The sequence below is a fragment of the Grampus griseus genome, assembly GCF_964374135.1.
Source record: "Grampus griseus genome assembly, chromosome: 10".
Taxonomy (NCBI): domain Eukaryota; kingdom Metazoa; phylum Chordata; class Mammalia; order Artiodactyla; family Delphinidae; genus Grampus; species Grampus griseus.
The window spans coordinates 77,085,701-77,100,740 of record NC_139004.1 but is presented as its reverse complement, the minus strand read 5'-3'; the positions used below and the strand labels follow the sequence as shown (position 1 = coordinate 77,100,740).

Below are 15,040 nucleotides of genomic sequence, written 5' to 3'. Positions count from 1 at the left end.
CACAAAATTAACGTGTGAGAATGTTCCTGATGGAACTATTGCAAAAAAAAAAAAAAATTGTGACCAGCCTAAATATCCAACCACAAAGGACTGTTTAGCTCGTGTTAAAGCCAGAGAGTGGAGTACTACAGAGACATTAAAATTGTGTCTTAGTTGCATATTCAAAACACGGGGTAATAGTCATACTATATTAAATGGAAAAGCAGATTATAAAACAGTATATATTATATGATGTCAACCGTGCAAATGCAGAGAAAGGACATAGCCAAAGCATTGTCTGTGATTTCTGAGTAATAGGATTGTGTACAATTTTAATATGCTCCTTTGTAATTCTCTGATTTTCCCAACATTTTTCTACTGCTTTTTAAATCAGAAAAAAAACCAACAACAACCCACCTCACTTTATTTACACAAAGAAGCAAAACAAGTACAGAGCGGAATAAGAAAGCTTGTTGCTCTCTTCTCTCATCTTTCCACCAGTCAGACTGAAGGACCGTAGTTATGAATAACAAGAGTTATTGTAATAACTATAGCAATTGTTCATTGAGGGCTTTCCTGTGGACAGTCACGGGTACTGAGCTCTCTCTGTGCCTTTTCTCATCTGGTCCTCAGCACCCTGGGACCAGGTAAGTGTTCATCTGCTGCCCAAGGTAGGCAACTGGGGCTTGCAGAGATGTTTAATAACCTGCCTGTGGGCCCATAGCTCACAGGTGAGCCAGGCTTCTGATATGATTCCAGAACCTTCTCTGATTCAAAGATACTCAGCCCTACAAAGCCCAGAAGGGAGTTTCATGCTGTGTCTTAATATCCTAAGAAATGCCATGCTCCATCCAGACCACAATTCTGTCTCTAGAAAAAAGCACCAGACAATAAAGTGCTAAAGGAGCAGTCTACCCACCCATCATGGAAACGCCTCTAGAAACCTGGTATTTATGAATTCACCCTGTGGCCTCTGTTAGAGTGAGAAGTTTTAAAATTTTTTAACTTCACCGTCAGGGAGTTCTTTGGGTATGGTTTTTGTTTGCTTTTTTACTTTTTCCCTCTCACTCTGCCCTCTTTCAGAGTCTTGGACCATCCTAGCCACGCCCATTGTCCTTTATCCATTTCTGGGCCCATAGCCTAGTTTACAGAAGGTACTGATGCATGCCTATTGGCTGAATGAAGGAATGTAAGTGGCATGAGGGAAGGAATTGTGTCTATCTTGGTAGGCACTATATCCCTGGCATCTAGATTGTAGGCCCAGTACAGAAAATCTCAAGATAGGTGTACTGGCTAACTAATGAATGAATTACATCACCTTGGGTCTTATCTTGTCTCACTCTTTCAGAAGCAGAGAATTTTTATCTTTTTAGTCTGTGTAAATTACAGCACCAGCTCTTAGTCCTCGCTCCCACCTTAACTGCTTTAGCTGTAGGTTCTTTAGATCTTTGTTTTTTTAATTTTTAAAAATTTCTTATTTTTTAAAAATTTTTATTGGAGTATAGTTGATTTACAATGTTGTGTTAGTTTCAGGTGTACACTAAAGTGAATCAATTATACATATACATAAATCCACTCTTTTTTTAGATGATTTTCCCATATAGGCCATTAAAGAGTATTGAGTAGAGTTCCCTAGAGATTGTCATACTGAGTGAAGTAAGTCAGACAGAGGAAGACAAATATCATGGGATATCACTTATATGTGGAATCTAAAAAAAAAGGGTACAAATGAACTTACTTACAAAACAGAAGTAGAGTCACAGATGTAAAAAACAAACTTATGGTTACCAGGGGGTAATGGGGCGGGAGGAGGGATGAAGTGGGAGATTGGGATTGACATATATACACTACTATATATAAAATAGATAACTAATAAGGACCTACTGTAGAGCATAGGGAACTCTACTTGATATCTTTCTTAAAGTGCTGAGATCAGATTTGCAACCATTGCCACCACCAGAATTCATATTTGCTTTGCACAAAGGGACTGTCAAGTATTTGATTTCTGGGTCCCAAGGCTTTTTCCTGCTAAAATAAACTTCCCCATCCTCTCCCAAAGCAGAACTGTTAGTTCTGCTAACTGGGTCACTTGCCAGGGAGCCAAGATTCTTTTTTCCCCTGGTGTCGTCTAGGGCCAAGACCCAGTGAGTTAAGCTCTAAGGACTTGCCAAGGCTTTCTATTAATGCCAGTTCGTACAAACATCCCATACCCCACCCTCCGACCTTCAACCTGATCTCCATCTCCCAGCACAAGCGGCCAGATTGGGTCTCTGGAAAGTGTGAGGCAGTTCCTGGCCAGAGGTTCTTTACCTGCTTCACCTGCAGCAAAGGGTACAGGTCCAAGTTCAATGCTGCCACCCCTGTACTGAGGTCTTGGGTGAGAAGAATGCTTCAGATGTGCTCCCCTGATTAAGCGTTCTTGAGCCCGTTGCAGGTTCCCTGAAGTTGTATCCACTGCCCAGGCTCCAAAGACAATTGTGTTAAAAGTCTGGATGCAGCTTGTTTTTAAGTCTGTGTAAGAGGCCAACTAATTGATGTGGTTGTTTGGTCCAGAGGAAGAAATTCAAGGTACATTACTCAAGAGGCAGGTAAGGAGTAGTATCTCTTTGGGAAACTGGGGGAGGGGGGCAAGTCAGACAAATTCAGGCTGATTATTCACTTATTTAACAGATATAGAGGTAGTATAATAGATATTAAAATGTGAACAAATAAGTGCATTTAACAGATACATAGAAGCATAACAAACATAGAGAAAATATTCAAATAAGCGTGAACAGCTCAAAAAATATTCACAAACCAGAACCCAGATCAGAAAACAAACCCTTACCAGCACCCCAGAAGCCTTGCGTGCCCAAATGTTGCCTACTTTGAACTTTAAATGAGATCATGCAGTGTGTAGTCTTTTGGATCCGGCTCCTTTGGTCAGTGTTATGTTTGTGAAACTCATCGATGCTGTTTAGTATAGCAGTGGTTTGTTGATTCTTATTGATGTATATAGTATTTCATTTTGTGAACAGACCACTCAGTTTATTTATGGATTCTGCACTTGATGGCTATTCAGAAAATTTCCAGTGTAGGACTGTTACAAATCATGCTGCTGTGAACATCCTAGTGCCTCTCTTTTGGTGAGCTTAAGTACACATTTCTGTTGGGTATATACTTAGGAGTGGAATTGCTGGGTTGTTAGGAACGCAAACATTCAACTTTAATTGATACAGCCAATCAGTTTTCCAAAGTGTCCCAATTTACACTCCACCAGCCAATTCAGGCTAATTGTTTAGCTGGATTTTTTTTTGCATGGTCTTAGGAATATGGGTTCTGAAAACAATCTCTTGCCAGTTATGTGACCTTGGACATGTTATCTGTATAGTGGGCCCATTGATTGTATACGCTAACTTCATAGGACAGAAATGAGAACGACTAGAGCAGGTATTTAGCTAGTACTGTGCCGGGCATGTAAGAGGCCCTCGGTAATAAGTAATCATCTACTGATTGCCACCCTAGCTAAACCCGCAAAGAGGGAGGGTCTGTGTGTGGGAGGAGACAGGGGTGGAGGAAGAAAGTGACTGATTCACGGTTGGTGGAGCTCTACTCAGCATTTTTGCAGTTCCCATTTTTGTCTTTACCTAAGCCAAAATGCAAACTCCGGGGTAGAGAACGCAGACAGAAATCTACCTAGGAGAGGAGAAGATGGGGTTCGGCTGAACTGGTGAGAACTCGAGAAACCTGGGCAGGAAAGAACTTTTCCATTCTCACGCATACCTGGGAAGTTTCTAGCCAAGCCAAACCAAACCAACCAAACAGAACCGAGTGATTCGCTTGTACAGCGATCACAGCGTTTTGGGTTCTTACCCAGTGGGCCATCCAACTCAGACCTACTCAGGCCGGCAAACTTCCAGAAGTTTGGGCGAGACTGTAATCAGTGCCTCTCACCCCTTTGGCCCCTCCAGCCCGTCGTTTTCACTGCCGACTTAACTCCAGCTCTTAGCACTTAACGCTAATACCTTTGGGCAGGCTCCACCGCGGAGTTTAACCGGCTGCCACGTTAAATAACGCGGACGATCCTAAGCCGTCTTCCCAGGGAGTTAGAAATCGACAGCACCCGAACTACGCAGGGTCTGTCCACCACCAAAAATGCCTTTTTATTTCATATATATATATATATTTCGTATATATGTATATACGTACATGGTGTGTAAAATATATCACAACTGTCCTTTGTAAACTATTGTTTCCTTTGGGTTGCACGTCAAAACCGCGTGGCAAGAGGAAAAGGCGTTTGAGAGAAGACTGCCTCCCCCCACCCCACCCCGACTACGCCTCGGGAGATGACACGTCCGCTGGCAAATTGCTGCGAGCAGGTATTAGATCAGAGTCCTCATCAAACGGCATTTTTAAGTGAAGGGTTGTCGATAGCAGTGAAGGTATATATACATATACACACAATATGCATACCTATGCATACATATGCGCGTGTGTGGTTATATATGCCTCTAAAGCAGAGAGGACAGCGTACCAAACTTGCGCGCGTAGGGACTGCAGATCTGCTCTTTTGGAAGACTCCCTCTGGCCTAGGAGCGCGCACACTGCCCAGATTTCCGAAGGCGCGGTGAAAGTCCTCTTACGTGATCGTGAAGGGGGTGGGGAGGGTTCTGGAAATCGTGATAGGTTTGCACCACCTTCCCCCTTCCTACTTGGCTGCAAAGCCGGCTGCCCTTGATTTATAGGCGCCTCTCCTGTTCGAGGGTGAAAACCAGTACCCGAATGCGAGGGGCGCTGCGAAACAGCCGGGTGCAGTGGGACGGGCGCGCCGCCACCCTGGCTGTGGGCGCCGCAGCATCCCCGAGGACGCGGGCAGATGCAGACGGCTCTGGCCCATCTGTCCCTGGAGGCCCGGGCCCAAGACGGTGCTCGCGCGCTGCGCGCGGGTACCCGGAACCCGGTATCTCTCCGGGTGTGCCCGGCCTCGCTTGGCCGGGGTATCTGGGGCTCTTTGTCTCCCGGCCGCACTAATCCTGCTAACCGCGCGCACCAAAGGCGGAGGCCCGTGCGCCTCGGACAAGCCAGCCACTGGCAAGACGGTTCGAATGTTTTCAATAAAATGCTTCCTGGGGTAGAAAAAAAAAGGATCGCAGAAGAATTTCTCTTCAGAAGTTAATCTATTTTCAGCGGTTAAGCGCAGCACCGTGTAAATCAGATCCTAAATGTCCCCTTAGAAAGAAGTAAGAAAGGAAGGGAGGGAGGGAGACTCCTTAAACCGAAAACTTTGTTTGGTTTGGGTTTGTTGGTTTGGTTTCGGTTTTTTGTTTGTTTCCAAACGAGTTACGGAGCAGCGGGGAGAAAATATCAAATCTGCCCAGTGGGTGTTTCCCCAAACTCAGCAGCCTCGAGCGAGCCGTCTGCCCCCAAGCTACTCAACTCCCTGGGGAGATGGCCCAGGACGCTATATTATGTATTGCAACCTCATAATCGGGTGAGGAAATAATAATAATAATGGTATTTAAAATAACGGTGCCTCTTGTCATCTAGAACCAAGAGATACAAGCCACCAGGGCTGGAATTGCAACACTTTTGGGGAGTAGAAATGCTTGCCTTTTCCCTCTGTGATCCCAGAAGTAGTGCAAATGTGTGAGCTTTTGCTCCAGAAAGGGATTTTCCTCTGAGGTTGTCTACACCCCAGGAAGGCATCTGCTAAGTAATTTATTCTAAAGTGAGGGCGATTTCTGGCATTAAAAAAGAAAAAAAAATTTTTTTAAACAGAAGTCATCCTTACAGTGTTGGGGTTAATGACCATAGAAAGGCCTGAGGGAGGGGGCAGAAGAGGAGGACTCTAGCCGTGCCAGTCATATTTAATATGCTTCCACAAGAGAATCCTCTGCAAAATCAATAGACAGCCGCCAGCTGTGCTTAAACCTGAGATTTCAATTAAAACATTGCACTCCAGTCCTTGCTTGAGCCTGGATCCGCAATCAGTAGTGTGCGAGTGGCTTGGCCTGGGTGCGGCGTCCCACAGCCGCAGATCCCCGAGGTCGCGGTCCGGGTCAGACCCAGCGGAGCTGCAGAGCACCGGGCTTTGGCACCCCGCTCTGCAGCGTGGGAAGAGCACAGGCTGCCGAGGGGCGTCAGGCTTAACTTTGGCAGTGTTTCCCCACCGCGGCCGAGCTGTGGAGGCCCCAGCGTGGGCCAGATGGGCCGAGCGAAAGCGTCTGGCTATCGGCTGAGACGCCCAGAAGGAGATGGGCCGGAAGCTGAGACCGCAGGGCGGAGAAGGACCCCATGGTGGGTCCAGAGCTCGTAGGCCGAGCGCGGTAGGCTGCAGCCCGCACCGTCCAGCAAGGCCGGCAGCCACAGGCCTGGGTGCCCCGGGATTGCGGGCGCCCAAGCTCATGATCCGGCCCCTGGGGCTGAGCGCACGCTGAGCGAGGCCTAGTGGGCCTCGCTCGGGCCGCGGCCACGTGCCTCCAGGTCGCGCGCTTCGCTTGGGTCTGAGCCTCCAAGGCACCGGCACCTCCAAAGTGGAGCTTGTGTACTAGTCTGGATTGGGAGAGAGCCTAGGATTTCTAATCTATCTCGACAGTCTCTGCTCACTTCTGTCGGAAAACCATTGCTTAAGAGGACAGGACTTCTTTATAGTGGGAGGCTTTGGAAAACTTTGGCATAAAAGGATCCGCATCCCTGACATACAGGTGTATTCCTGCAGCCTCCTATTGCCCTTCATGTCGAGTTACTTTGGATTTTTTTTCCCCTCACTGAAAATGTGTAGGTAGAAAAAAGTTATCCCTATTCTCACAGAACCCCTCCAACAACTCCCTAAAATCGTCAAATTTTAATACTCTCCCTTCCCCCCTGTTTTAAAGCATTTCAGCCTCAGGGGGAAAAGAGACGCTGCGGTTGAGAATGAATTTGGAGGGTTGGGGGCAGCAAATCGAAATCTCAGCACTCCCTCCACCGAGTGCCACGTTTCCCCAGTCCTCTATTATTCTGCCTGAAATCATCTCGTTTACAGAAAATATTTGTTTGCACTATTAGTTGGTACTGGAGTTAATTACTCAATGTGTTAACGTGAAGTAATATGTATAAAAGTAGGATCAGTGTTTATTGTGTGGGTGAGCTGTTGAGCGGTGCTTGAATAAACTGCAATTAGGGTTAGATAGAGATTAATTAACATGTGAGTGGCAAGGTGTAAAATAGTTTCCAACCCTCCACTTCAATATAATCTGCAGGCGAGGGAAGGAGAAGTTTGTGGAAGCTAATTAAATACTTTCATAAAAGCCAGTGTATTCACCCAACATTTGGAAAGAGAGGCACATTAGGGGCAACTTGTTTTTACCCAAATGTTTTCTTTCTGTGGAGGTAGCACTCCTTTGTGATGCTGGGGGAGAGAGAGATGGCTTATGCAGCTACAAAGAGCGCTAGGGATGGCAACGCAGGTTCACGGGAAGCCTTTGGAAGGCTTTCAGCCTGATGGAGCTTTCAAACCAGCAGATCTTTGGAGCTGCTGCCGAGATCAACAATTACCCAGTTTGGAAAGGGGGTTGGGGTGCAGTGCTGATGGCTGAACGGGATCCACAGGAAAGTCGGGATAGAAATTCGGGTTTTGAGACCCTGCCGGTGTATTGATACTGTTTCAATGTCCCGGTGAGTTGCTGGTTGGTTTCGTGTGTGGTGATGGGGTGGGGTGGGGTGGGAGGAGTTCATCTGTGTTGTTTTCACGTTAACACAGGGATAGGGGTATACTGAGTCTGGAATTCTGCCTCTCTGAACATCTAAATGAAATCGGCTGTATGGAAATGTTCTCCTCCCGAGGAGCTAGCCTCTTTCTGGCTTTGAAATCTGGAAGTTCGGTTGGGTGGGGTGGAGGGGTGGTGATGTTGGGGAACAGATTCAAGACTGCCGAATTCAGGGGTAGTTTCCAAGCTTGGCAGCGTGGACAAATTAACCCACGGCAGTTGCCATCCAGGCCACTTTGCCTCGGAGACTTCTCTCTTTGTTCCCCATCCTAGCTTTCCAAGTACACTTTTCCTTGCCTTTACCTGCCACCTCAATATCCTGTCTGCAATTACACGTCAGAAGGGGAGTGGGTAGGAGAGAGTTCTGAAGGGGAAAAAGGAATGGTTTGCCTGAATTTAAAATTAGACCTTTCCTGTCTTTTTCCCTGATGCGCTTCCTGGGATGTTTTGCGGCAGAGAGGCCTGGGAAGGGGTACTCAGCCCCTCGAGACCTGTTCTTGGGTGAAAAAGGAGAGGGTTTTCTTCCCCCCGACCCCGCCAGCACTTTCTTGGGCTCCACAAGATCGTATGTCTTCGGAGATGGAATTCAATATCAAACTCTCAACCCTGTTTTCTCATATTATACCCACCGTAATCCTCTGAAACTGTAGTTACGGCTACAAAGCTCGTGGTCTTGCAAAAGCCGGCTGGCAAGATATAATTGTCCCGCAAACAAAACCCTCCAAAAGTTTTTTTTTTTTTTTTTTAACCCCTGCATTCCCTCCCCCCCCTTTCCTAAACCTAATTCTCTCCCTGGTTCTCTTGCTAGCCGCTACGCCCCTCCCCATAAGAACCCTCAGCCTCCATCACTTTTGTTGTCGCCAAGAGCACCCGGCCTGTTGAAAGTGCTGGAGCGTCTTTGAGCAGTTTGTTGTGATACGCAGGTGGAATGGTCTGCAAACAGATGAATTCAGCCCCTCCAAACCGAGCGCGGAGCGCGCTGCTTTTGTGCGCGAGGCACAAAACGCTGAATTCCTCCGAACTTACTTGGGGCCTGTCTAGAAAAGGGCCTTTTCTTCCCTCTGCGTGTACCTCTGGCCACACTAAGTCTCTGCCCGCCCCCCTTCAGCCCTCCTCCCTCTCCCCTCTGATAATCCTTCTCTTTATTTTAGAAAAACACAAAACCCGGTTCCACGCGGTGCTTTAGTGGCTAAAAGTGAAAGAGCTGCCTTGGCAGAATTCAGCTCTATGAATCACTTCGGAAAATTGGTTCGACTGAATGGCCTTAGGAGGAAAAACGTTTTAATAGGATCCAGGGGAGGTTCTGCTGTTTCAATCTGCTCCTTAAACAGGTGGAGATTGGACCTTCTCAACTATACAAACAGTAAGTACCTATCAGCGGGGAGAGCTGCCCTCCGAATCCTCGCCCGCAGCCCTAAACCAGCAGCGGAGCCGGGCTTGGCCTCAGAAATCCGATCACAGATCAGCGATTCTGATCGATTAAGATCTCAAACGACCCTCCAGCTCGCAGTGCAGTCTCCCCCAGCCGCAGGCGGAGAGCCGGCCAGAGAGGGGGAGGCGCACCCGCCAGGCGCCGAAGCCCCCGGGATCTGAGCGCGCGGCCTTGCTCTTCCGGATGCTACGGGGTTGTCCTTAGGCGGCAGGAGCTCTCTCCCGACCTCCGACGCCAGCCAAGGCGAGCTCGTTGTTTTTGCATAAATTAATATTTCCCCATTAACAAGTTCCCCCCTCCAAACGCGGCGCCCGCGTCCATGCGCCACATCCTAATGAGGTAATTATCATTTGCGCGTGTTCGCGGCTGGCGCCGGCTCCGTGGGTAATGGCAGTTTATTAGCACGATGCCCAGCTCGGCTGCAGAGGGCTAAGGGATACTTCGGCGACTAGACGGACACCCGGGGGCCCTTTGGGGCGGCGAGTCCGGGACCCCCTGCCCTTTCCGCATCCCCTAAACCTGTAGGCCCCCAAAGTTGTGAATCACGCACGGAACTCTGCTTGGGTTTGGGCTCCCCCCCCCCTTTTTTTTCCACCGGCAAAACCATCACGATTCCTCCCCCTCCCCCTCCCGTCTCTTCCCTCCTTGCCGATTCGCGAACCGCTCGCACTTTCCCGAGGGGAGCGCGGGCGCCAGTTGCCTCCTTTTAAAGTTTGAGGGGCGGTGGCGGCGGCGGCCGGCAGGCGCGGTGGAACACAGGGGCCGCTACAGGAGCCGCGCCGCCGCCCATGTCATTCCACTTCAAGTGACTTCATGTGATGTCAGCTGAATGTAAAAGACAGTGATCTCACGCGGAGGGGAAGATGTTTGCCATCAAAATGTGACAGAGGAGACAGGCTGCATGGCTCGGAACGCATCTCCTTGGCGGTGGGGGAAAGAGGTAAATGCGAGGTGGCTCTCCTCGTGCTCTTTAACTTTGCCCCTTCGCTCTCCAGCTCCCAGCACGCGTGGCGGAGGCCGGGGTCCAGGGAGCGGCTCGGGGGGTTAATTTGAGGCTCTTTTCTTTCTTTCTTTTTCTCCCTCTCTCTTTTTCCTCTGTAAACCCTCCCCCTTTCTCCCCCTTTCAAAGTCCCAGGGCAGGGGATGGTGGGTTCCTTTGCGCGCCGGGTTAATGGGCGGTAATTTGGTACCCTTGGGTGCACTTTGTTCTGCCCCTGTTCATTTGAATGCAAATGGGTGACCTGGACCCTACAAGGTGCTTATTAAATTGCGGTTTCCCTCCCTGCCTTTTCTGGAATGCAGACCTAGTGGAGAGAGGCTGCGCCCTGGCCCAGTCCGGTACGGCTCAGCTCGGCGAGCCATGGCAAGCTCGGCTTCCCTGGAGACCATGGTGCCCCCGGCCTGCCCGCGCGCTGGAGCGTCGCCGGCCACTTCCAAGACGCTGGCCTTCTCCATCGAGCGCATCATGGCTAAGACGTCGGAGCCCCGTGCGCCCTTTGAGCCCCGACCCGGGGCACTGGAGGCGGACGGCGGCCAGGGCAAGAAATTGCTCAACCTCTGCTCACCGCTGCCCTGTATGATCCCCCTCCAGCCCCTAGGCTACGAGGTGCCGTCCAAGACGCTGCTCAGTTACTCTGAGCTCTGGAAAAGCAGCCTCCGGGCGGGCGGCGGCGGCGGAGGAGGAGGCGGCGGCGGCGGCGGCGGGGGGGCCCCGGTGTGCGGCGCCAGCGGCTTGTGCAAAACCAACTGTGGCGTGTGCTGCAAGGCCGAGCTGGGCCTGGCGCCGTCTGCGCTACCCGCGGGCAGGGTCATCAAGCCGCAGGTCATCAACCAGGCAGTGGGGCTTCCGGCCAGCGGCTCGCTCTACTACTTCAACTACCTGGACTCTGCCGCGTACCCGCCGTCTGAGCTCCTGGGCGGCCACCTCTTCCCGTCCGGCCTCCTCAACGCACAGGCCCCCGCTGCCCTGGCTGCGCACCCCAAGCTCTTTTTGCTGGAGAACGCCAAGTTGGCCGGCCTGGCCTCAGACAAGTTCCCCCATCCGGCCCCCTATGCCCATAAGGAGCGCCTGCCCGCGCCACTGGAGCAGGTGCTGAAGGAGAACTCAGCCCTGACCGCCGAGCGCGGCGGCGTCAAGGGCCACAGCAAGCTGCCTGGGGGCTCCGCGGACGGCAAGCCCAAAAACTTCACCTGCGAGGTGTGCGGCAAGGTGAGGCCCGGGGTCCGCGGGGGCCGGGAGGGGTGAGCAGTGGCGGCTGCTTCCCTGGGGGGCAGCCTGGACGGCCCCTTTCTCGAATCTGGGAGCGCCCCAGTAGCTGTCTACTCGAATTGGGGGCACAGCTGGGCCTCAGTTTCCTATTCTGTAAAATGGGGATGCCTTTGTCAGCGGCCACATGGGACTGGCACGAGCAGCCAGTGGGTTGGGCAGCTCTTTGCAAAATGAAAAGGGCTCTGGTTTCCGAAGGGGGTTTTTGGTTGGGGGAGGTAGGTTGTGCCCTCCCCAGGCTGACTCTGGACTCTCAGGACAGACACGCCACAAGGCCCCCTTGTGTGCTTCCGTAGGTATTTAACGCTCACTATAACCTCACCCGCCACATGCCGGTCCACACCGGAGCCAGACCGTTCGTGTGCAAAGTCTGCGGCAAAGGCTTCCGCCAGGCCAGCACGCTCTGCAGACACAAAATTATCCACACCCAGGTACGTGGCCCCCGGGTCCGACCCGACCCGTACCCAACACCCGGAGACTGAGCGACGGCGTTGGGGAGAGGATGACCAAGGGATCCCCTAATAACCCCCACCAGGGGCCCCTGTCCCTTCAAGGTGCCCCTTCCAGGAGCACCCGAGGTGGCTTCTCCCGGCCGGGGCCTCAGCCTCACGGTGCACACGCCCCTCTCCGCAGGAAAAGCCGCATAAATGCAACCAGTGCGGCAAAGCCTTCAACCGCAGCTCCACGCTCAACACACACATTCGCATCCACGCGGGCTACAAGCCCTTCGTCTGTGAATTTTGCGGCAAAGGCTTTCACCAAAAAGGTAACGTGCGGGGCAAGGTCCTCTCCTCACCTCCCCTCGGGACTCGGCGGGTCACCGCTAGCGGGAAGGCAAAGAAGGATCCGGAGAGAGGGAGCGCGAGAGCCGCAGGCTCCAGCGCAGCATTTCTTTGGAATCGGGTTGTGCAGGGTTTGGGTGGAAGCTCTCCGGGCCGGGTTAGTAGACCTCGCTGGACTCAGTCTGGTTGCACGGGGAGACTCCGAATTTGGGAGGTGGGAAGGGAGGAAGGAAGGGGCAGAGGGAAAGGAAGTAGGAGAAATACAAGGTATTGCGCTATAGAGAAAGCGTCCCTTTGTAGCCGGGACTCTCTTCTGAAATGAAAAAAAAAAAAAAAAAAATCGAGGCGTAATCCACCTCCCGGGAAAGGTTTAGGCTGGGGGAAACCGCTGCTGTCTCCAGGACACTCCGCTTGGATTTTCCAAGGCACTTTCGGATATCCAAGTGGTAGTTAGCGGACCAGAGGGAGTAACTTTTAAAATGAGAAGAAAAATAATAACAAGGGACGAAGCCCGGGTTCATGCGAATTTCTTCGAGCGAGGCAGCGGCCGGGAGAAGGACCCCATGCGTCTCTGGGCAGCGCAAAAGTTTCCGGGCCGGCGGAGCACAGCGGGAGGGACGCTGTGTGGGCCTCAGGCCCCGGCGGGGCTGGGACGCGGGTCGGCTACGCGGGACTCGGCCCTCCATCCGGTAGTGAGAGCCCCGGGCTTGACGCGTACGAAGTTTGACAACTTCTTCACTCGGAGAGGTCGCGCCCGCCTAGCCAAGCGTCGCCTTCTTTGCGCGGGCACCTGAGCCAACCCCGGGACACTCGGCCCCTCCCCGTCCCACTTCATTCCCACCCCCCTTTTTGTTTTTGGTCTCCTGTAGGGAACTACAAGAACCACAAGCTGACCCACAGCGGCGAGAAGCAGTACAAATGCACCATCTGCAACAAGGCCTTCCACCAGGTCTACAACCTGACTTTCCACATGCACACCCACAACGACAAGAAGCCTTTCACGTGCGCCACTTGCGGCAAAGGGTTTTGCAGAAACTTTGACTTAAAGAAACACGTGCGCAAACTCCACGACAGCGGGGGTCCCACCACCCCCTGCACAAAGGACCTGACTCGGACAGTGCAGAGCTGAGAGCTACTGCCTCGCCCTCCCTTCCGGCCCTATCCAACCCCCAAACAGATCACACGTATAAACTTATTTCTAAAATTAAAAGAAAGGAGAAAAAAAAAAAAAGCTATAGCAGAAAGGCTAAAATCTATTTATCGAAACCAGCATATTTTTGGAAAGCTAAACGTTTCCTCGATGACTGGCAGCAAACGCCTGGCTCCCACCTTTATATATTCGGGAAACATTTAAACCCAGTGCGCCGAAACGTATTTAATTCCAGGCCTCGGCTTCTCCTCGGGCGGCGGGTTTTAACACCAGGCTGTCACGTGAACGTCCCGGAAGAGCGCGGCGCCCCCAGCCATCTTTATACAGCCATGTAAATCCTCCTGTACACACGAACACGGAATATATACATATATAACTCAATAAACAGAATCATTAGTGCGTCTTTTCTTCCCCCCCCCCCCCCGCCCTCGCCGCGAGTCAGTTCACACACCCCAAAGAAGGAAAAGGAAATAGGCGTTTATAGCGTTTCCCGGCCCAAATGCGACTTCCTCTGGGGCACTGGGACCTGGGCAAGGCCAAACCGTTGCTCGTGCGGCGCTAGCGTGTACATATGCCCCAGGAACCAAGGCTCAAAGGCCTTCACCGGCCCCTACGTTGTACCAAGTTTTTATTTGGTAACTGTTCTGACCGAGGGATTCTGGGTGTTGCCTTATTTGGGTGAGAAAATTGCAAAAAGAAGGGGTTAAAAGGGGCTGGGTGTCGGAGAGCAGGTTTTGGGTGAGTGTCCTGGAGCAAAGAGCCGCGCCGCACCGCACCGGGGTAAACGGCCAGGGCGCTGCTCCGCCGGGGCGCTTCTGGGCACATCCCCTTCTCTGGGTGACCTAAGGGGAGCCACTCTTCCACCCAATCGTTCCTGGCGGCCAAGTGTCCCAGCCTGTCCGGACCTCTGGGGCTCTCCGGCCCGCGTTGTGGTCTGGGGCCGGCCTCCGGGGGCGTGCGCCCTGCCGCGGGAGGGCGCACCCGGGCTCCCGCAGCTCGCCGCCGCCGCAGCCCCCGGCGTCTTGATTACGGCGCAGTTAGCCCATTTCCTGAATAGCCATCTCCGCCGCCGAGCACGCTGATGAAATGGTCTCACGCTTGCTTTCTAAGTAATGACCCAAATTAAGAGAGAAAACAGAGACCCTTCAAACAGCATTACATTAATCATCTAATCATTCCCAGGAGGGGGCCGGCCGCCGCCGCCCCGTTTGATCCGAATCTGGATAATCAAGAGCTCGGATTACTGGCTCGGCGCGCCGGGCCTTCTCCCGCTCCCCCACCCCTAATATTCGCGCCGCGATTCAGCCCACGTTTTCTGGAACAATGTTCCCCAGCGCCGGGAGGAAATGTGGAGCGGGGCCGGTGAGTGCGCTTCCACGCAGCCTCGCCATTGCAAGGGCTAGGGCGGCGGCGTCTGGGCGCTGATCCCACGCGGACTTCCACTGCAGGTGGAGGCTATTGGGAGAGATGGTTAATGCAAAGGGAAATCCCCAAGTAACTCTGAAAGTGACTCGAGTGAGGTTTATCCCAACGCCCGGTATACAGTAGGCGCTCAGTGCTGCTTGCGCAAGGGGCTCCCATCATCAAAGAAGCTCGCATTTCCCGAGCGCTTGCTCCACGCCAGACACTCAAAGCACATTCTTTGGAATATTCACAACCCGCAAGCTGGGGATGATTATTCCCACCTTGTGGAAGGACGGA

At 52.1% G+C, this 15,040-nt stretch overlaps 1 protein-coding gene across 1 annotated transcript; it reads left to right on the top strand.

Annotated features, from left to right (window-relative positions):
• Positions 1–8,936: 8,936 nt before the first annotated feature.
• Positions 8,937–13,318, top strand: FEZF2 (FEZ family zinc finger 2; the record flags this gene model as incomplete). The annotated part of the gene is made up of 6 exons (XM_082664657.1): positions 8,937–9,076; positions 9,984–10,092; positions 10,455–11,350; positions 11,704–11,838; positions 12,041–12,173; positions 13,059–13,318. The coding sequence occupies exons 2-6, from the start codon at positions 10,086–10,088 to the stop codon at positions 13,316–13,318; spliced, it is 1,431 nt and encodes a 476-aa protein (XP_082520783.1). The 5' UTR covers positions 8,937–9,076; positions 9,984–10,085.
• Positions 13,319–15,040: the final 1,722 nt, after the last annotated feature.